Source organism: Enoplosus armatus, chromosome 8, assembly GCF_043641665.1.
Source record: "Enoplosus armatus isolate fEnoArm2 chromosome 8, fEnoArm2.hap1, whole genome shotgun sequence".
In the NCBI taxonomy this organism is placed as follows: domain Eukaryota; kingdom Metazoa; phylum Chordata; class Actinopteri; order Centrarchiformes; family Enoplosidae; genus Enoplosus; species Enoplosus armatus.
The window spans coordinates 3592492-3614479 of NC_092187.1; the positions used below are offsets into that span (position 1 = coordinate 3592492).

Here is a 21988-nt window from a genome sequence, read left to right on the forward strand (position 1 = left end):
AAGTATTTGGGCCATTCAAGTCAATGTTGAGTAGAGAAACCTCTGGCCTCGACTGATGTGGACAGGTCTCTATCAGATTTGCACATCTGGCAACTACATTTTTACCCCATTCTTTCTTTGCAAAATTGATTACATTCTGTCAGGTTTCATGGGGAACGTGAATACACGGATTTTCAACTCCTGCCACATATTCTCGATTGGATTGTGGTTTCTGATTTGGCCGCACTGGTGAGGTCATGAGACTTCACCTGAACATGCCCTCCAGGACACTGAAGTTGTTTTGAAGCCATTCCTGTGCAGCTTTGGCTTCATGTTTAGGGCTCTTGTCTTGCTGCCAGCAGGTTTTCCCTCCAGGATATTTTTTATTTTGATGCATTCATGTTACGCTCAACCTGTGTTTCTACTGATGTTTGACCAAATATAGCATCTAGCAAAACGGTCTAAAAGCTAACTTTTGTCTGATCATACCACTAAATTTTCTTCCACTTTCTTTCCCAGTGCTCTAGAGTTGCCTTCTGGCAAACACTAGTCCAGATGTCATGTGAGGTTTTTCAACAAGCATAAAGCTGCAACTTGTGAAGCAGCCAGGAAAGAGTTGTTGTATGACAGGGTCTCCCATTGCAGCCATGGAGCTCTGCAGCTCCTTCATAGTGTCCACACACCTCTTGGTGACTGGCAGCATTCAGTGCCTTCAAAGATTTCTGGTATCCTTTCCCTGACTGGTACTACTCAGTGAACATCCCACAACTTTGTTCAGTTGTCTTCATGATTGAGTTTCTAACAGGAAAATCACAGACTGACACAGATATCCAAATCTATCAGAAATCTATGGTCATATCATGACAAAGGCAAGGGAAAGACACTGTATAACATGAGATGTGTACGCTGGAATAAACTAGCTTACCCAAACTTTTTTTTTTTCTTTACTATTACATTTAGATTAATCGCAATCAACTTAATCGTACATCTCTACTCTCCGATTTCTGATTTTGGATCTGTTGCAGTAAAATTAATAATCTTTCTCGTGTATCAGTTTGACAATCATTTAAAAATGAGGCACTGGCCTGTCGTGTCATCCACCTCTGATGTAACAGAGGTTCCTTCCCTAACAAGAACTTGTGCCAAGTTGATGTATTAATTTAACCATATTTCAGATGTGGCATTTTGATGGGATTCATGACGGATCAGTTGTAAACTAATTAGTGCATTTTGTTTGTTTACTGTAAAACCTGCCTCACCCTGCAGTAAAGCAAATATCCATACCACGATGCTCTTACAGCCATCAGTCTGTGAAGGTCAATATGATGAGTTGATCTGTAATAAACATCTGTAATTTACCTTTTTGAATACACACTTTCCCTCAACATGCTTCAGGTACTTCTCCTTCAGTTAGTGGTTTACTCCTTGCCAAACAGTACACCTCGTGGAACATTCCTGACTTCTGTTATTCAGTATATCATGCTGTGCTGTTTGGACAGCCTCAAGCAGTGAAAAACGGTGGGGGGGGTTGATGGTGTAGTGTGGCCACCCAATACGTCAAATTTTCCAAAACCAACGAAGTGAGAGCCACGCCCACTTTCTGCAGTAACAGGCCAGATGTGCAGAGCGGTGAAAACAAGGAGAGCTCAAAGCGTGCTGTAGATTATGTTCTCCACATTTCACATGTTTTTACTTCCTCCACTGCCGAACTGCACCATTCTGCTTTACTGTGGTGGAAGGCGACTGAAACCTGGATCGAGTTCTAAACAACGGTTCCCCATACCTCTACTCCACATTTTTGGGGGCTTATACTGAACTGGATATTTACTGCTGGTTATTCAGACGGCTGAAAGTGCGACCGATGTAATGGAGCAGACATGGAAATGTTGACTTCATGACATATTTGGCTGATTGGCCTCCAGGATTATTACATTAAGTGCATCAGCACAACATATTCATCTAGCTCTGCTCTTCTGCCCTGTATGGTCGCTTACCTGCACGGTCGGCCTTCAAAGTGTCCCAGACGTTGCAGTTGAAATCGTCGTAGCCAGCCAGCAGTAGGCGCCCACTCTTGGAGAATGCCACGGAGGTGATACCGCAGATGATGTTGTCGTGTGAGTAAACCATCAGCTCCTGGTCAGCACGCAGGTCGAACAGCCGGCAGGTAGCGTCGTCTGAGCCCGTGGCAAAGGCGTTGCCATTGGGGAAGAACTGCAACAAACGTCAAGGGAGATTTTTCAGTGTTGATCCTTTTGTGCATACATCGTTTACTACAAAATGATTATGGCAAATTATACATAAGCCTTTAATTAGTCATTGTTATTAGATTTGTTATTAACAGTAAGTAGCCACACCTTTTTATGTGCTATTGGTCACTTAAAAGCACAAATACGTGGCATCATTTCATTCGTTTTTCAGAGCAAAGTGCATGGATTACTATTTCAGTAACAATTACGTAGTATGCACAACTATGAACTCCTGGTGTTTCTTCTTGTAGTATAAATTTTGCACCAGGAAGTTATAACAGTTCCATTCAAATGCATTGGAGGGACTTTGTCTCAGCTATGTCATTGTAATGGTCAGCTTCCACAGACCTGAACGATCTGTATCTTGACTTGCAATTTGCTTATAAGACTTTTGACTGTATCTGAACGTGCACTGACAGACTTGACTTGGACATGCCTTGAATGACTTGAGACTTGGCACCCTTATATGATTCGTATATAAGATGTAAGAGAATGTGTGTGTGGCCTTACGCAGATAGCGTTGATGTCTGACTCGTGGCCAGTGAAGGTCTGTCGGCACATTCCTTCTCTGATGTCCCAGAGCTTAGCCGAGGCATCGCAAGCTCCAGACACAAACAGCCTGGTGTCGGGCGCCAGAGAGAGACTCATGACATCACCGGTGTGACCAGCAAATGTAGTTGTCTGCTGACCAGTCTCAATGTCCCACAGAGCACTGCAAGAAAGCAGAAAGACCATTGTCAAATTAATGCTGCAACATGCGAAACAACATCTAGAGAGCTTAGAATTTCTAAGGGTCACTCAAGACGTGAACTGGTTGACCCATGACGTGATGCTGGTGGCTGTACGAAGTTTTAACAGTAGCTCACGGGTTATGGTAAACAGTGCCGACGGAGAATCTCAATATTGATTTGGGAAACTAATATGGCTATAATGTTTCCAGGGAGGGTAGACTAAATGTAGGAACACCTAACAATATAATGCAAACAAATACAATAGTCTGCAAATAATACTATATTTGAAGTTTATAATGCTCTATTTTTGATTAAATTGTGTTAGACAGCAAACCCTATGGTGATTTTGGAGGGCGTAGTTCGTACTGGTGCTGTATTTGATAGCATTGGGTGCAGTATCACAACTCACCAGGTGGTGTCTCCAGAGCTGGTGACAATCTGGTTGTCATCCAGGAAGCGACAGCAGGACAGGTAACCTGACAGGAATCAAACACACTGATTGATTAGGATGGACTGTCTTTTCTACTGCATTAAGAGGTAGATGCTTCCTTTCCTTACTGTCTGCACAGAGGAAGAAATTCTATTCCAAATCGTCATCACAACCTCATACTATGTATGCTGTTTGTGGGATGTGGGGGAGATGAATTGACAAATTCACTACCAGAAACAGAAAAAAAGCTGTAGGATATCTCCTGATTCATGACTTGCTTCCATAATTCATCCTTCACTAGCTGGCAGAGTGTACGTACCCCTCCCTATAGCGAGGGAACTAGAACTAAAATGCTGACACACTTCCTGCATCATGTGATACTGATCAGATGAATGCTCCTTGCCTAAGAGCTCAACACTTTCAGCAGTTTGAGCTGGGATACGACTCGACCAGCTCCTGTTTTTATAGAGAAAGACACACCATGTGACGGGCATCTCTCGGATGTGAAAATAAATTAGGCTTACACCAGAACATGAGGCTGACACAGAAAAAAAACTATACTGTATATCAGCAAATGGAATGGCTTACATGTGATTGGTTGTCTGTAGGAGGACTTTAAAATAACACTAATCAGTCCCCGTGTCTCATCCTCACTAGATTCACCCAATTTTCCAAATCAATTGGGTATTGGGTGTGATCTCTACTCCACCAAAGGAAGAGGCGCATTGCAACTTGAGTGTGAAATGCAAACAGTCTCCAAGTGCTCTGTCATGACAACATTATGACAACATGACATTGTGTTACCTCTCTTGGCCTTTAGGTGTCCTTTTATATAAAGCAGTGCACACTGGAAAATGTGAAACATCAATAGACAACACTCTGCATGATCATGTTCACCCAGCCAGTTACTTTTCACTGCCATTTGTTCTCTATTGAATGCTAATGACTGACCAGTCTAGAGAACTCAGTATTATCAAGGCTGCGTTTTTGTTGTTGCTGATTCTATAGCCTGTGATGCCTGAAACCTCACTATTCTACTTGACGTCAATAATATTCAGCTAATTTTGTAATTAGCCACAAGTTACATTACCATGCGTGATGCTGAAATGTGTTCTTATAAACTTTCGACCAGTGTCATTATATACTACCTGGGTGGTAGAGAGACACAGCTTTAAGGGAACTATGCTGTTTGTCTATTTATTGTCATTCATACAGATAAATGACACAGGTCAGCACTGAGGCATTAATTACACAAAAAAAAATTAAATAAAAAAATATATTGTCCCAGAATTGCAGACAAATTTTGGGGGGGAGACACGTAATAGTAGGTATTGAGTATCAGTACAGATATGATCCACTGGCAGATTGATCTGACCTTCAAAAAAATCCAGGGATTGGTGGGTAAATAGGGACATGACTAATGACTAATGGATGTGTCCAGCCTACCTGTGTGTCCGGCCAGCTCACGGCTGACACGCACATTTCCCTCACGGGTCTTCAGGTTGTAGATGGAGCAGATGTTGTCCAGGCCTCCACAGGCAACGTAGTTCCCGGAAGGGGCATAGGCGCATGTCATCACCCAGGAGGAGCGCAACGGGATGGCGTGGACCTGGAAGAGAGGAGGAAGATTTAATATTAGATAGTATGCAGTGACAGATGGGAGAGAGAGGGGAGGGCATGTGACAAAGTCTGTCCGCAATATTAACTTAACCTTTCAAGGGCACAATACCCACTATAAATAGCATTACTTGGCACACTTGTGAATTGTTTTATAATGAACTCAGCACATTGTCAATCTAAATGAAACTAGCTGCCAGAAATGGGGGAGTAATGATTATTGCTGACTTTAGTTTTGATTCTGGTATGAAGTCTTTTGTATCTCCAGGTTGTTTCATTTTTTAATCTTTGATTTGTACTGGTGCAAAGAGCCATCTGACATCGCCTGCCTGGTTATGTTTAAGACTGATTTTAGGATTATAGCATGATGAGGCCTGAGTTCAAGCAATACAGTATCGCAGGGATTTGAACCTCATAGGCCAAAGGTGGTTTTGCTTTTGGGTTTTTTTGTTCTAGATCATGCTGCCTTTAGGCAACTTGACCGACTGATGTTCTATGATGTCATCTTATCACCTAATTTTACTTTAATATGACATTTGCTTTCATCTATCCATTGCCGTAACAATATAGCTCAACCCTGCATCCCCCCACCCCACCCCGGTTTTCCGAACTGCACACACTGAAAATGCATATGCTTATACACACAATGATAAAAGTTGAACAAACTGCGTGCAATGTTTTTTTCTCCCAAAAGTAAGAATGAAAGAAAACACAAGAATTACAGGCCACTGAGATTGTTTCAGTTCTTTGGAATGTGGTGCTTTTACCTTGTTTGTGGTGTAGCTGTCCCAAATAATGAGTTTGCCGTCCTGGGAGGCGCTGACCAAAAGCCTGATGAAAAGAAAGATAAGATAGCTCAAACTACAGAACAATTTAAAATGACCATTCCTTTCAAACCTAAGGAAAGGTTTGAACCAGCAGACAAATACAAACACAGAAATGACGACATGCAGGATGCGTCTGGTTAATGCCCATTTTGTACGTTATCACACAGGAAGGATGGCATTTTTCCTCCAATTCTGTGATGAATATGTTTCTGTATTTTAATATATTGGTACTCAGTTCCTGTCATCTGTGTCTGTAAACTTCGCTAACGCAAATAACAATGTGTGAAGGTCAGCACATTAACCCTCATACTCATTGTTTCATTTCAAATCCAATGTGCTTGAGTACAGAGCCAACACAACAGAAAATGTGTTGCTGCCCAAACATTTGCAGACCGCATCGAATATTATATGGGGTTTGCAATAGCTTCATGTACTTTGCTTTATTGATTATGGATATTGTGTATAATTGTAGTGAGGGACAAAAGAAGCAGGACAATGTATTTTTCTATGAGTGAATATGACAACAGACAGCTCAGGTCAGGTGATCCTCTACATATATGGAGAGACAGAGGGCTTGTTGAAGACCCATCATGGAAGCTAAACGTTGTGATGATCAACAAAAGATGTGAATAGCATTTTGTTGTACTTCAACCTTCTTCAAAACAGATAGCAAAAACAGAAAAAAAGCCACAACAGTGAATTAACAAACTTGGGTTGACTAATAAACAAGTGCCATGCTGTATTGAGTTTAAGTAGTCAAATCATGTTGGTAATGAATTCAAAAACGTTTAATCCAGTACCTGTATACAGTTAAATATGTCACAGCATTATTTTAAAGCTGCTGCTATATCAACATCCCAATTCCACAGAATGGTCAGTGCTAATCCTAGCATGGACTGATCCAGAGAGCTGAGACATACGGATTCATTTCGGTGTAATTCTAATACAGTATTAAGTACTTTCCAGACCATTTATTTACCTTCAATATTTTATGCGCCTCAAAAACACAATCTGCAGACTCTGCATCGTAAACGCAGTTATTCTAAAAAGGAATCCCTGTTTTTGCATTCTAGAGACAACTCTCAGGTACCTCTGAGGCTGTCTTCTGTTATCTGGGTGAATCCAACAAGAGTAACCACAGTGATGGTCCCAATGCACACAGGAACAGGAAAAGGAGTGAACACACCAAAGCCTGCTGGGACTATGCAAATCTTAACTACCAGGCTGGCGGGAACGCGCTCACATGTGCACACTCCAGCAGATAATAAGCCAGGGACGGAATGGTCTGTGCTGGGAATTTTAGTCTAAAAAGGTGAAAAATAAAGCATCAGCTTCCCAGCCTTAATAATAAAAGCCTAGGATGATGTCAAAAGAAGGAAAATGTAACTTCAGATTAGGCCCCACATTAACTTCCGGTGCAATGCGAGCGAAAGAGTTAGCGAGAGTTTATGTGTCAGCTGGGAGACAATGATGCAATGCATTGAGGTGCTCACTGTCTAGTCAGAACAGAGCTCTGGCATCAACAGGGTTTGTAACAGACACCCAGTGTTTTGAAATATGAACAGTTTAAACCATGTTCACTATATTTATTGCTCTTATTTCTCTAAAACATTTTGAAAAGTGAACAAAAACCTGATTTTGAATTCCCAATCAATCTGTGTCGCTCATCATTCATCCGGTCTGTTTGAGTAACTGTGATGCTGTCAAATGCCAAACATAAGGAGAAGAGGGTGTGTTTGGCTGTAGTTTTGTTCAGCTAGTCAATAGCAGCAAAAGAAGAGAGGATAGCCAGACTCTCCATTTCTTCTAATGTTATGAACTTATAATATATATAATATATATAATATCAACAACTTCCATGCTAAACCAAATGCGCTCAGGTACCCAGGACTCATTTACATACAGTGTAAAATGTCTCTATTAAATTCAATGCAGACATGGCATTTTAGGTGTGCTGCAATAGTTATATATAATAAAATGACTGAATTACCATTGATTTGAAAAAATAATCTGAATTCCAAAGAAACACAAGGCAACTGTAACAAGTACAAGCAGTCTTGTATCAGTAGAGCCATAAAAACAACAACAACAACAACAACAAAAACCAAACACAACTGTTGGGTCAACTGTGGTTATGAAGAAATTCATGTGGGACATGAGTTATGACTCACTGATTTCATTAGGATTGAGGTTATCTAGTTCTATGTTCTATTATACCAAATTTTTTCTCCTGGTAAACAATGTTTTTTGGAGACTAAAAGCTTTCTCACGCGTGTTGAAATAAAACTAGAAAAGGACACACCAGCTTTTCACTCGATAGAGCAAGGCAGTGACAAGGCTACAGTTATGTTGGCTGCAAAGTAAAGTTGGGCTCTGAATCATTGAATGCAAACCTGCCTCATGTCATATTATTAAGTATAAACATTTGTGTGGTTGTTTGGTTCATTGAGTCCTACACCTTGAACATTTAACTCAATGTGTTATTTGCTAATGAGGGGAAGTGGGACTAACTGATGTGTTTCTTTCTCAAACTGTTGGAAGCCCACCGCATACTGAATTCAAGTAGTGTCTCCACCGGGCTAAAAATAGCAGCCTTAGCCTAGACTCTGGGTCAAAACATCTTCATGTGACCCTCTTTCTGGGTGACTGAATCTCAGCAGGTAGTCTAATAAATACCCCAACTCCTCTGGGCAGTGAAACATTAACAGATGAAACAAAAACAGGAAGAGCTGACAGTGGGTAAACACAGTGGTAGACTTTTTCTGACTGGAGGATGAGGAGGTGACATTGCAGTTTGCAATGGTCTCTCTGTGGACTGACGCACACCAGCACCACAGTGATTAACTTGGTGGTTGCTGAGGTGTGTTCAACTCTAGGGAAAAGGCTTTATGTGAACAGAGGAGTGTTGTTTCATCTGCCTTGGCTATCTAGCCTCAACACAGCTCTAACAAAGGATGACTCCATTTTGAGTATTTTCCCTACCCACATACCCCACCCCCAATGCACACAAACACGGCACACATAGACACACAACACAGTAGACACACTCAAAGATAGAGTGACTGATGCATGCTCAATGTGCATTCAACAAAAAAAATGCATTACCTTTTGTGCATGTGCACAAATATCCTACTGTTGAATTGTTAGAACACTGAGTATATGTTAATCTGATAGATCGCTTCCGACAGATGTAAAGAAAAAGACCTGGTTTTGGATGCAAGAGGGAGCTATTGTGGAATGCCATGATTTGACGAGGAGCCTCAGGAGAAGTAAGCCGCACAAAGACAGTCAAGGTTGCTTTTATATCCATTTCCTGCATTTAGGCAAAGGAGGGCTGGGCTGATGGGATGAAATATTTAGTTAATGGACAGAATGGAGTTGAATGAGATTACCTCGAGTCAGTGCCCCAGTGCATGGCATAGATTTTAGCCAGATGCCCCCTCAGTGTCCGTCTAGTGCGCATCTGAATTCGGCCAACAGGGTCGATGTTAGCTGTGATCTAAACGTGATTAAGATGAGAGAAAGGGTCACTTTGAGGCCGCTAACATCAAGTAACTTAGCACAGTGAGGTAACATTTCAAACATAAAAGCTGATTTTAGTATATTTTCTAATATAATGTAGCATAGTTATAAGCTACATAAATAATGGTGAGAGAAGATCATGGTATAAAAATATTTACCTGAGACAGGGTAGCATCCGCACACGCTTTCCTGGCATCCTGAAACACAACAACCCAGTCAAATGTGTTTCAGTAGTTGAACATTACTAAATTGTGTTTATAGCACAAACTGTGCTGAAAAACTATAGTTGTGGTACTGGTAATAACATTCATATTTTTTTTACAGATACATTTTGAAAAATAATTAGCCCCATGTACAACGTGTTTGTGTCATAAACTGACATCATATTGTAGTTCAAAAGCCAGAGGGCTTTGCATTACAGTTTGATGACCGTTTCACCGCAATGACTTTAATGTCTTTTATGTCCAGGGCTATTTCACCAATAAATGAAAACGCTACGTCAAGATTAAATAATAAATATATAATGTGTGTATATCAAAATGTGTGATCTTAGTTTAACTGTATTGTTGCAATCACTGTAACCATTTTAATAATAAAATGAATGTCTTTATTAAATTAAGAAGCAATACAAGTGAAAAAGGTGACAGGTATATTCTGCATCATAACAATTAAGGTGGATTCTCATTCATCATTCATGAGAACCCTCTACAGACTTCAGCAGACAGCTTTAACTTAATGTCGTAGCAGTCGTCTGTGAAATGTGGTACAGTGGCTCGTGATGGAATATTGTCATCCAACTACTGTCTTTGGTGGTTGATTTTACAGCATAGTATGCAATGGTTTTCCGTGAATTTGATCATTTATGCTGATGACGATATGCATTAACATACTGTCATTGGCCATAGAACCTGTAAAAGCTTGATGATCTCCAAACACTTGTCACACACCAAGACACAGGAAGCTTCTCAGTGAAAAGTCTGCTTTCATCAACACCAGTCTGAAATATCAGTCTCTGGAGCACAAAAAGTCAACCTGGATTTGTAAACTAATGGAAGAAAAATAAAACAAAAAACAGGCAGACTAGAGGACATTGAAGGACTTACTCTGATCTGGTTCTTGAGCTGCTCAGCCTCCTGGCGTAGCTGATCCAGTTCACTCATTTTCCTCTGCTAATGGTGTGCTTCGCTCCGCCGCCTAGACTCTTGCTGATCTGGAGGAGACAAGAATTGAGAGGCTCAACATACGTACCACATACTGCTCATTTTCGTAGGTAGCAATACACAAAATGTACAAGTAATTTACACTGTTGCCTTTTTTTTTTTTACTCTGAATGCTAAGTGCACTAAATTACATGCAAGACCATGGCCAAGTGTAAAAGACGTGTGTTTTGTCTTCCGTAATGAATTTATGGACATGGTTACTTCCGCAAAATGCAGCCGAGGAACACATAGTGTCTCTTAAATCCAATCTGTAAGGCCCAGATAAAGTCGCAGGGAATCACAATAACCCAACACTTTCTAGACAGCTCAAGACTTGTCCTTACCAGCTTGAAACTGTTACCTAGCAACAAGCACTCGCAGCTACTTTAGGCTTAAGATAACAATTTTGAGGATGATGTTGAATTTGTTCTCTCTCCCCTTCCAAACAATAGCAAACCCTTGGGCAAACATTTGGCCACACTGAGCAGCTGATAACCATTCCTCAACAGATGAGGCACAAATAAATAATAATCTTTCTTTTTTTTTCTCCACCCGGCCATAAGGGGCAAAAATGTATCCCTACTGACTGTCAAAATGAAGCAAGGATTAAGAGTCCAGACCAAGAGACCAGCTTGGGTTGCGTTGCACTACTGGAACCCCAAGGTGCTCAGATGTTGGGCAGGGTTTGACGAAGCCCTCAATGCTCTGGCCTCTGGACTCTAAACTCTCCTCCAATGTCATCCCTGTAATCCTGGGACACAGTTGATTCAGCTCCTCCAGCCAAATCCGGTTAAGACAAAACCTGCTGATGATCCTAAAAGCAGTGGCTATCCCGCTGACCCCAATCCTCTGGTTGACGCTCTTAGCACCGACACTTTCACTCTCCAAAGAAAGAAGACACATTTTTCTAAAACTAATATTATTGTAACAATTATGAAATCTGGCTTACAGGCATGTTAGACACTGATGGAGGACACATGCTAAGCGGTACAATCACCACTACTATCACTGCTACTTTAAGTGCCTGTATAAGTAACAGCAAGTCAGCAGACAAAACTCCCAAAAACAGATGTCCATTGAAACGGATAACTCCAGGATTTATAATTTCAGTGACCACATCCAGTCAAGTAAACTGTCTTCCTTTGATGCGCTCTCCTCTCACCCATTTCAAGGACCAATTACCCTCACAATTTTATAAAACTACATTTCCCAAATACTGTAACTAACATCACCGCCCATCTGTCAAATACAAGCTAACTACAGTACCATTTGTACTGCAAACGCACCTTACCTCCCTGTTTCTCTGGGTTTCGATATAGGTCCTCTGTGCTGGGGAGTGTCGAGACCTTCTGAATGAACACCTTATCCTTCAAGCGCCTGACATCTCAGTAGCTACCTGCCACCTGATTGGCCAGTGCTGCTAAATGGGTCTGCATCTAAGCAAGGCGCCTTAACCCCTAATCTTGGTGATAAAAACGCCTCATGGTAATATCACTGGCTAATTCTTGTCTTCTCTATAAGAGGTCATGTAACTCACCGGTGGCCTTTTCAACAATAACTATCGCCAGGTTAACAGATTTTGGAACCTGAAAAACATACCAAACTGTAATACCTGAACATTTGTAAAAGATATAATAGGCCATGGATATGTTCCATCGGTTTATCAAGTCTAGGTTAGGATGATGAATAACTCAACGACCACACTTCTATTGCTGACAATTCTGTCCTTCATTTCCAAATTATTGCAAAAACACCATAGTAACTTTATCTAATACTTTCAGTCCCAAAGCATTCTTTCTTAACACTGTTGACCTTCTGATATGTTCGCCCAACTGCAGAAGAAAAATGCAAAGCAGCCACAGATTCAGGTGCCTGCTCCTGAGGTAGTGCTTTCCCATGGCTCGGGAACTATAGGGGTGGAGTCTGCAGTGCTAAACGTTGCTAACTGGTCACACGAGCCTTGTGGCTGTGAACATGTGAACAGCATCCATTATATCTGCAAGCAAGCACTGGGTGTCCCGGCTTTACATGACAATGTGGCAGAGGACACAACTCTTCGCAGCCCTCTCAGGGCCAGTAACTTGTTTAATGAAGCATTCAGGCAATCCTGGTCAATTTGTCTGTACCATATGATCACATGATATTTACTAGGTATTGGGTTCACGTGGTCATCAGCCACTAGTAAATATATCACATAACCCGTACCAATAAAAGCATGGACTACATAAACTTAGCTATTGCTCTTGGACAAATGACAAAAAAAGCCAACGTGATTGAAACATCTATATTCTTAAGGCCTCCACACATTTGTTCACAGGTTTTGTCAATGGTTCACTTTTACACAAGGAAACTGGTAAATTGAATTGATGCCCTTTCCATTACAGTCACTGTGATTTATTAGATTACATATATCTAAGACTAGCCTACAGGTCTAAGTGTAAATAAACTACCCAGTTTAGTCATTTGAAGTGCATTCTGTCAGTATTCTGTTTTTTGGCTCTGAAACTCAGCACATAGGAGGTGAAAACAGTGGCGTGGTTAACAGGCTGGCTTTCAGTTTTTTTTCAAGGGTCTATAAATCCATATTGGGTCCTTTTAAAACATGGTGGTGCTCTGCTGGATCTGTCCTGCAGCCATCTTCACTTCTTTCTTGTTTTAGAGTCTTTTTGATTTCACTTTTGGTTTAAACAAGGGAAACTTTCCCAACACATGCACAGTTGGGCTGAGGTCAGGTGATCAATGCAGCCTGTCAAGAACATACTGTTTGCTCCTGAATGAATTGTCCTAAAATTGTGTCGATTTCAGACTGCTTTGCATGAATGAATTACAAATCTGTATGTTTTACTCACTGGCCTCTGTGCTCAAAAATAACCTGGCCTTTAAAATGCAAAAATTCAAGATAATTTGAATTTGATGATATTTAAAAGACTTTCTACTTATAAAAACAGAAAATAAGGCAGTACTCTTTACTGGCAATTAGTATTAATATTAGAGGTGTGATTTAGATGACTCTTTTCCCTTGTGCTGGTGGTGGGAGTGTTGAAACCACTGGCAGCCCAACAGATAGAGCCTCGACTTCGCTGCCTTCTCTTTCTGCCAGCTATTTTTAGAGAGGTGGTGGGGGAGGAGGAGGAGAAAGAGTAGGAGGGAAGCAGACTTCACATTTTCCAGCCACTCCTATCAGCTCCGACATCTCGAGCACAACAGTGACAAGGAGAGAGGAAGTGTAATTTGACTCCACACACACAAACACACTTCATTGGTATTTCTCCCTCCCATATGGCAATGATCATGCATGCGCCATTCATTTTCACACCATACAGACTTATAAGTGGGCTGGGCGAGCTTCTTAATCCGAGGGCATTTCTGCATACATACAGATGTTTCTTTATACAGGGGACAGGATGAGGAAAAAAACTAATGTTCATTTGTAGATTTAAGATTGATTAACCCTTTTAAATAGTAATTTGTATTGAATAAATGCACATTGTTATGGACAACAAAACCTATTAGCAGACAATTTGTCCAATCGCATTACCCAACATATACTGCACAAATAATCAAACGCGGAGCTGTATGTGTGAAGGGATATAAATCACAGGATGGTCTAGTGGGGTTTGGCAGTAGATTTTTGGGGTAGACAAAAGGCTCCACCCCGATGACATAAGGAGAGGGGTAGGCGTGTGAGATGTTCTGGAGCACAAGAGGATAGAGGCAAGAGAGGCAAGCTGGAGGACAGAGCCAGATTAAACTAATGAGAGTGAACAAGCAGAGGACAATTGGGAGGGGAGCTGCTAATTAACCCCTTGGTGAAGGGGAGCACGGCTTGGTAAGCTTCCCAGCATTAAAGACTGAGCAGAGGAGGCCAACACTTACTTCGCCCTGGATTTCTTGGCCTTCCAAAAATATAGCTTTTCCCAGCTGTTCTTCGCAGCCAAATGTGCATATGCAGTACAAAGTACAGTACATTTTGTACAGGGGGTCAGAACAGAAAAGGCTATACAACATAATGCAATTCAATACGATAAGCCTGCAATTGCAGCCGTCTTAGTGAAATGTATAATGTTCATTTTTTGTTGAAAATGTAACTGAAATTGGGATTTCAATACATTGCATTGTTAGGTGTACTTGTCATCTCATTCTGTACGCACAAAGAACAAAATCACTAATTCCCCACTGCTTTAACAAATCAAATCATAACACAATTGTCAGTGATGGGGTTTCCACTCTAAAATTGCTGTATTGTATCTTAGGTTAGGTTGATCATATACTATTTACTTGAATACTAGTCCTGACTACACCCAGTTTACTTTATCGATCATGTCCAGACTAAGCAGGCTAAATCTGACGAGACATCTTTTTCTCTGTTTAGGCCTCTTGCAAAGTAAAAAATTGGTCTTCATTGGACTTAAAGCCTGATTTTAATTATAAGACAAATGTAACCATTTTGGAGCATGTGTTCACCACTAAAAGCAAAAGGACAAAACTACCAAAGAACACATTGTCAAATAGTAGATTAGAAAACGACAACGCTCCCCCTAGGACAATGCTGTGTGAGTGACAGAATCATTGCTGGCAAAGGAATGTGATTGGGCCAAATACAAGCATGTTTTTAATGGATCAGTACTTATTACTTACTACTATACAAGCCTGGAACCATTTCCAATCCTTTGTTCATTTGCTCTGTGTCAAGTGAACTGCAGAGCTCACAAAACAAACAAATCATAACAGAGCATGAACTGATTCACTTTGACTGAGCTACTTTGGTTTTAAGAAAATATTGTCTTTGAATGTGTGTTGGTTTGTTTTGTGGGGTTAGTGCGCAGGTAAGTCTCACATAGCCAGACCTATCTCTACACTTCGTTTTAGTGCTGTGCCAGCGCTGGAGAAAGGTCTGGCTGAACCCAGTATCATTCTGGTATAGGGGGAAAAAATGCTCTAGCTTGTTTGCATTTCTTTAAACCAATCACAATCGCCTTTTGCTAAGCCCAGGAAGCAGTGATGTGCCCTTGCAAAACATGCAACACGCAGATAGCGGAAGGGGAGGAGAATGTCTACTGAAATAGTCGGCCAATGGCAGACTTATCCCAACAGCCTACATCCAGTGAGTCAGACTAGTGTGCGGGGAAGTGTGAAAGACAAAAAAGGTGATTGGAACATCCTTACTAGTGAAAAAGAAAATATGAACAGGGGACATTTTTGACCAGTGTTTGAACAGTGTTGTTGCATGTGAAAGGAAAATGTATAAGACTATGTAATCAGCTACTGCAATATTTTCTTAACCATCGTGATTATTATTACAATTTTACATATAGCCCAGCTGTGAGACAGACACACAGCCATGCACAAGATAGTGTTTGAAAAGGTGGGGTAGAGAAGGCGGGCTTAATAATTAATGCCCTCCTGCTCGGATACCAGCTGCCCCACCCCTTGCCTTCATGAGGGATGCATCCCGTCTCCCCATCTGATTGTTCCTGCTAACTCGCTCTTCTGCAGGATCTTAAATTCTAGTGCTTCAGAGTGCCATTTAGGTTGTGGTTCATTTGCTGCTCCAGGAGGCATACAGTATGAGGTACCGCAGGATATGCATGGGACTGGTTTTTGTTGCAAGTCAGTAACTGGCTATGGCTACTGATCATCTGTGTCAGTGTGCTGCCTCCACTTTCGTACGAGCGCATAGCCTCCCTAAGCAGGCGTTTCCTTTTTAAGGGTGTTTCCCTAGCTGTGCTCGTCTCTTGCTCTTCCCTTTGTCAAAACATGCAGCGGATGTGGCGACAGCGCACACACTTTACAAATACACTTGCTCTGTGGCTTCTGCTACTACCATTGCACTTGCCGGTGTCCACCCAGGCTTTGAGCCAGGCTATGCAATCAACAGCATTACAATAACAGGCAGGCTTATGCTATACAGACAAATGTAGGGATAAAATCAGAGAGGAGGGTGGAGGATCAGCAGGAGGCGCTGTGTGTGGTGCTGCAACACCAGAGGATAGGCTGGCACTTCACACAAAATTAGGTCAGTCTGACACAGATTAGGCCTTGCCCATGCTGATAAACAAGTAATCAAGACTGACTGGATGCAAGAAGCAGAGTTGCTGAGTGAGGATACCATGAGGCAAGTCACTTTGTTGAGCTTCTAAGAGTACATTATTGAATAAAAGAAGCCAATAGGTATGCAATAACCAATAACCACAATTAACCTGATACATATGAGAGCTAGTATGAATTACTGTTTTGTACAGAATTGTTGATTTCATTAAGTGAATGAGTGAAAACTATACTTTGAACATACTTATTCATGCTAAATGCACATAGTGTAAAGAGAGAGACTAGTTTTGAATTTGTGCATAAGCAGAGAAATACACTCGGGACTTGTAAAATATAATCCAGTGGTGGTGATTCAACCTGTCCAACACAATCAACAAAAATGTACACATTTCATTTGGAATTTGGGTTTCTGGCCAAATCAAGCTTAACATTTTAGACCAACCAAGTCCATATCAGGGAGGAGACCATGTAAACAAGCAACTCGTGTTTTGGAACCAACTACTTTTATTACATTTACTTTTTTATCAGTGTGGTTGAGCTTGTTGTAATGATCATCTGTCATTTTCTGTGTATAGTCTGCAGTTGGTGGCCTGTGGGTCACTACTTGTCATTACTATTACTAACAGCCTTTGTATGCAATGTAACTGGGGGTTTAATAATTAGACCTATTGTTTTCCCTTTAAAAGGCAGGCCATACACTTTCTAAAAGTATCTGGCAACAAGTAGCTGGGTATATGCTATGGTTATGCCCCATCTGTGATCATTGCAGAGACGGATTTAAGGAGAATAATGCAAAAATGCATCTTTTAAAATACAATTTTGCCACAGCTTTCATTTGTTTCAGCAGAATGTATGTCACACTATAGGCAAACAGCTGTGCTGTTTTCAAATGTCAATTTTTATTAAATGGTCACAAACATTGTGCCTGGGTCAAAGCCAGAATGGTGCAATGGTAGACAGCTCTCAAACCCCTATTCCTGGCTTACAATGGGACTGCACTTTCAGGTCTTGATGCAACTGGAATGGCTTTTAGAAAAGCACTCTGTCTGGAGAGAAGCCACCTCATTTTTTTCTTCTTCTACTCTCCATCCATCCATCCAGAGGAAGAAGACTCTGCAATATTTAAAAGCATTCTCCCACCCCTGTGCTCTCTCACTTTGAGTTAGGAAAATCTCCTACTGTGCTCAGCACCTCCAGTCTAACCAGTAGTGACAGCTTAACCTCTGACTAGTTCTAACTACTAAACTGCAACATTATGATCAGTGAAAGTAATGCCAAATGTAACAGCTGGCAGTTTACAATAGTAAACTACCCTGATCCAAATCTCCAGACATTTTCATGGACCTAATGGGTGGGCTTAATAATGCCATCCCCAACTTTTCTGAGGTGGACCACACCACTAAAGTTTTGCTCTTGGTTCAAAAATAATGCATTGGAACTTCATTCTGGGGATGGAGAGATGATGTCCAAATCCTGTCCAAACCTTACTGCCACATCGCATTGCTTTACTAATTTACTGTAGCCCTACTTAAGGCTAAATGTGCACTGTGAAGCTGGATGATGTATAAGAGTACAACAACGGTATTGGCAGTTACTCAGTATAGACTCTCATCGTGAGGTAATAACCATGATCAGAACATTCCTACTAAAAATGTTACCTTATGTCCATTTTCATTTTTTGTGTTTAAAGGCATCTAACGTTGACCATTTTTACTAGTGCAAAACGGAGGCGAAATGATACTATAAGTGCGTGTCTTTTTTTTTTTGTCTAGTTGGTGGGTGAGGGGTGAGGGTCCGTCTAAGTGCTGTGGGGAAGTGATGCATGGTAAATGTAGATGAAACACAACCAGGTCACAAAGAAGGCAGGAACAAGGGGGCTGATGATGCAGTAAGAGAAGACAGAAGGGGATTGCTCCAGGACATTTCTTAAAAGCCCCATCCAATCCAACTCACTTTGTCATTCTCTCCAACACGCACACACACACACACTGTGTTTTTCTATCAAAGAAAAAGAAACTACAGCACCGTGGAGGGTGAACCTTACTCTCCATGTCTGGCTCGCATCAGTATGAATGAAGGTATTGTGGAATGTTTTAATGAAGGTGTCAGAAAATAGTTTCAATACCAATACAAAAATAATACAGTTTTTGACTAATGTAATTGGCTGAATATGAAAATAGTTTTCTATAAAAAAAAAAAAAAAGGTTTTCCACTTAACCTAGCATGTCAAACTGCTAAAAAAGCATCACTGTTGATGGACACTGATTTGTGATCGTGACCCAGCCACTGTTTACTTTGTTGGACAAGACTTTAGAAAACTGGGTACTAATTTTTATAGTTGTCAAATTTAATCACTCAGTTAATTGGAAACAAAGTATATCTTTGCCTTGTGAACATAGCTGAAATTGTGGATCATACTTTAATCTATACTTAAACGTGATGCCACTTTTCACAGTATTGTGTACACAGCAATCTAACTGAACAATGCATGACAGCTCTGATGGGTTAGTTTTCCGTTCATTTGTGCTTTTTCAAATGCTCAACACCACAAACTGTGCAGCCTTAATGGTAATTCTTTTTAAGCTGTTAATCTTTTTTCCAGGTAAAACAACTTTGTGCATCGTCTAAGATACAAAGCTTGCTTTAAAAAGACGTTTTACGAAAATATTCACAAAGACACAGCCACAAGGGTACGTCATAGAAATAATATGGTGGAAAGTTTGTGACACTGAATACAAACACTCCCTCTCTGAAACACAATAATAGAGGCGGTACAAAAAATACAGTGAAGGGACTGGATTACTTAAGTAGCAATAAAACCATGCCATGTACTGGCCACTCCTTCTAATGATATACAGCAGCCAACGAGCAAAGGTTGACAAGCTGTGGATGTTTCCTTTAATCACTGTCTGAGTAGGTGGATTTCAAATCCTTCTGGGTCTGAAGAAGAATAGCTAAACTGAAAATGAAGAGCCTCAGGCCCCAAAACCCATTTTGCTCCATTGAAAGTAGAGCAAAATCCTGGGGCTACAAATGAGTATGCATAAGCTGACACACTTCTGATCATGATGTTCCACTCAGTTTAGCGGCACAATGCACCAGACAGAAAAATTAAACAGTGCAGAACTGAAATTTTCTGAAGAGGCTGCCTTTACCTTTTTCCTGAATGGTTTTGGGGTGAATGTGGTACCCTCCATTCTTATGTAAAGTCTACCAATCCAAATCCTACCAGAAGGATGGCTGCATTATTCAGCTATTTGTGTCAAGATAACATATGGCCACTGAAACATCCATAGAGGACAAACATGGGCCCAGAAGAATGACACATGCATTAACTCCTGACACACTTTGCTTTGTATTCTTTCAATTTATGTGATATAATTTAAGTCCACTGAAGCCTCATAGATCAGGAGGGGTGAAGGGCAGGCTTTACAAAAAAAGCATTTTACAGGACATATTGGAGCTGTATGTGTGACACAAAAACCTTTCCACATCAGCGGACTTGGAGCCAGGGGCAATAAGTGTATGGTGAAACCCTTGCATTTCCTGAAGAACAGTCACACTACCCAAAAGCTTAAGAAAAGCAACGTACTGTCAATGACACAATGCAGTTACCTTGCGTCTGTTACTGAAAGTATGCTAATCGATGCCATGTTAAACCCTCTATGATTTATGGAATTTTTAATAGGCTCAAGGTTAGGTGTATTGGTCACTCTAACTCACCCACAAAGCGTATGTAATTGTGTATGAATAGTTCTATATAGGTGTTAGCCATGTGACAGACGTGTCTTGTGTGTACCCCGTCTACTGCCCAATGTGAGCTGGGATAGGCTCCAGGCCCTTGAGACACTGCACAGGTCAAGCAAAAAACAAAAGGTACAAGCACCGTTCTTAGATCCCTCAACCCACAGCTCTTAAAATGCTGATGTGCCACAGACTTTAAAATTGCTAGTGGTACTACCCATTACTTCCTGCTGCCTTCCTCATATCTTTTCTGTTAACTACATGTGCCAAACAAGTGCTTTGTTCTACATATACCATATAAACATATAATATAAAAGTTTTAATGCAGATCTCTGTATTTTAACAATGTATTTTTTAAACCCTACCTGAAACTAGGGCAGGGTATTGAACCTCTATTTAGAGGCAAACTGACGAAGCATTTTTAAAACCCAGTGCAGCTCCTGTTGCATTGACATATGATAATTGAAACTACTGCCTGTTGTGCACTCTGAAGTTCAACTGCACACAACACTGAATGTCAGCAGACATTCCACTATATTGTCCTTTTATAACAGAAATGGATTAGGTTTGAAATAAGGTAACCCAAAAAAACTTATCAGCTCATTTCTGATCCTGCTCATCAGCACAGGACATCCCTACTTAACTGTTTGATTGTTAAAATTGTTCTATTTGAGTGTTAAAACCTTTTGTTTTAGAAGATGGCTTTATATTTAAAAAAGTAAGGTATTGTGACACATGTCCTTTATCACAGCTGTTCCACTGTGACTTAAAGTATGCTTGGGCCTACCTGCAAACATTCCTGAAGCTAGATGTGGAATTTGGGTAAACTGTACCTTTAACTGTGTACAATTTTATATGTGTGCTCCCTCAATGCGGCTGCCTGCTGTGGGTAATGTCTGATGATAGGGGACATAACATCAATGGGGCTGACAGTGGAGTTTAATTGATTGATTAGTGAAACATTCCATGATGTGGTGTGCTCTTACTTGACAGGGTGCATTGTTGGTAGAAATAGGAGGCATTTGCTATTGTAGAATAACTGACTCCCAACAGGAAAAACTACCTAATGAAAACAAATATCTGACATTATAATTCAACAACCATCTGACCATCACAACACAGAAAAAAACAGAAAAAGGAGCACAAGGCACAAGCCAAACAGATGCCATAGGCTAGCATTAATGTTGGCCGATTATTTGAAAATGCCATGGCATGAAAACAATTAAGAAATCCACGTTGAAAAGAGAAAAAATGAAAACAGTCACATACATTAACAAAGGTATGTTTTGTGCTCAGGACAGCTGCACAACCAGCTTTTCATACAGGGAAATGAGTGAGATAGATAAAAAAAAAAAAAGAAAGAAAAAAAAAAGGAAAGGAAGGTCAGGCTAGCCCAAAGCCAAAAGCATGACTTTATTTAAAACATAAAATACACTCCTTTGATTGCATTAATAATCACACCCCTCCCCCCGTGCTTTCTCTCCAAGCTTCTAAGAGAGGAACAAGTGTGTGTGAAGAGTCACATGACAGCTAGCCCACTCTTTTGCTCAAGTGACTATGGCCTTTCTTGCTTTAAAGAGGAAGAAAACTCATTAATACTGGCTGTCTTTACCAGTCATCTCGGGATTCAGGTTTGGTCACATTT

The 21988-nt window shown here is 40.8% G+C and overlaps 1 protein-coding gene across 1 annotated transcript in view; it reads right to left on the reverse strand.

Annotated features, from left to right (window-relative positions):
* The window catches only part of LOC139288398 (guanine nucleotide-binding protein G(I)/G(S)/G(T) subunit beta-1), a 34571-nt gene that overhangs the window by 3755 nt on the left and 8828 nt on the right, over positions 1–21988 (reverse strand). Inside the window, exons 2-9 of the mRNA XM_070909679.1 lie at positions 10456–10562; positions 9511–9549; positions 9223–9329; positions 5771–5834; positions 4833–4995; positions 3366–3432; positions 2736–2937; positions 1974–2190 (exon numbers count right to left, since the gene is read on the reverse strand). Coding sequence (XP_070765780.1) covers positions 1974–2190; positions 2736–2937; positions 3366–3432; positions 4833–4995; positions 5771–5834; positions 9223–9329; positions 9511–9549; positions 10456–10512 — 916 coding nt within the window. The 5' untranslated portion in view covers positions 10513–10562. The remainder of the gene's footprint in view (positions 1–1973; positions 2191–2735; positions 2938–3365; positions 3433–4832; positions 4996–5770; positions 5835–9222; positions 9330–9510; positions 9550–10455; positions 10563–21988) is intronic.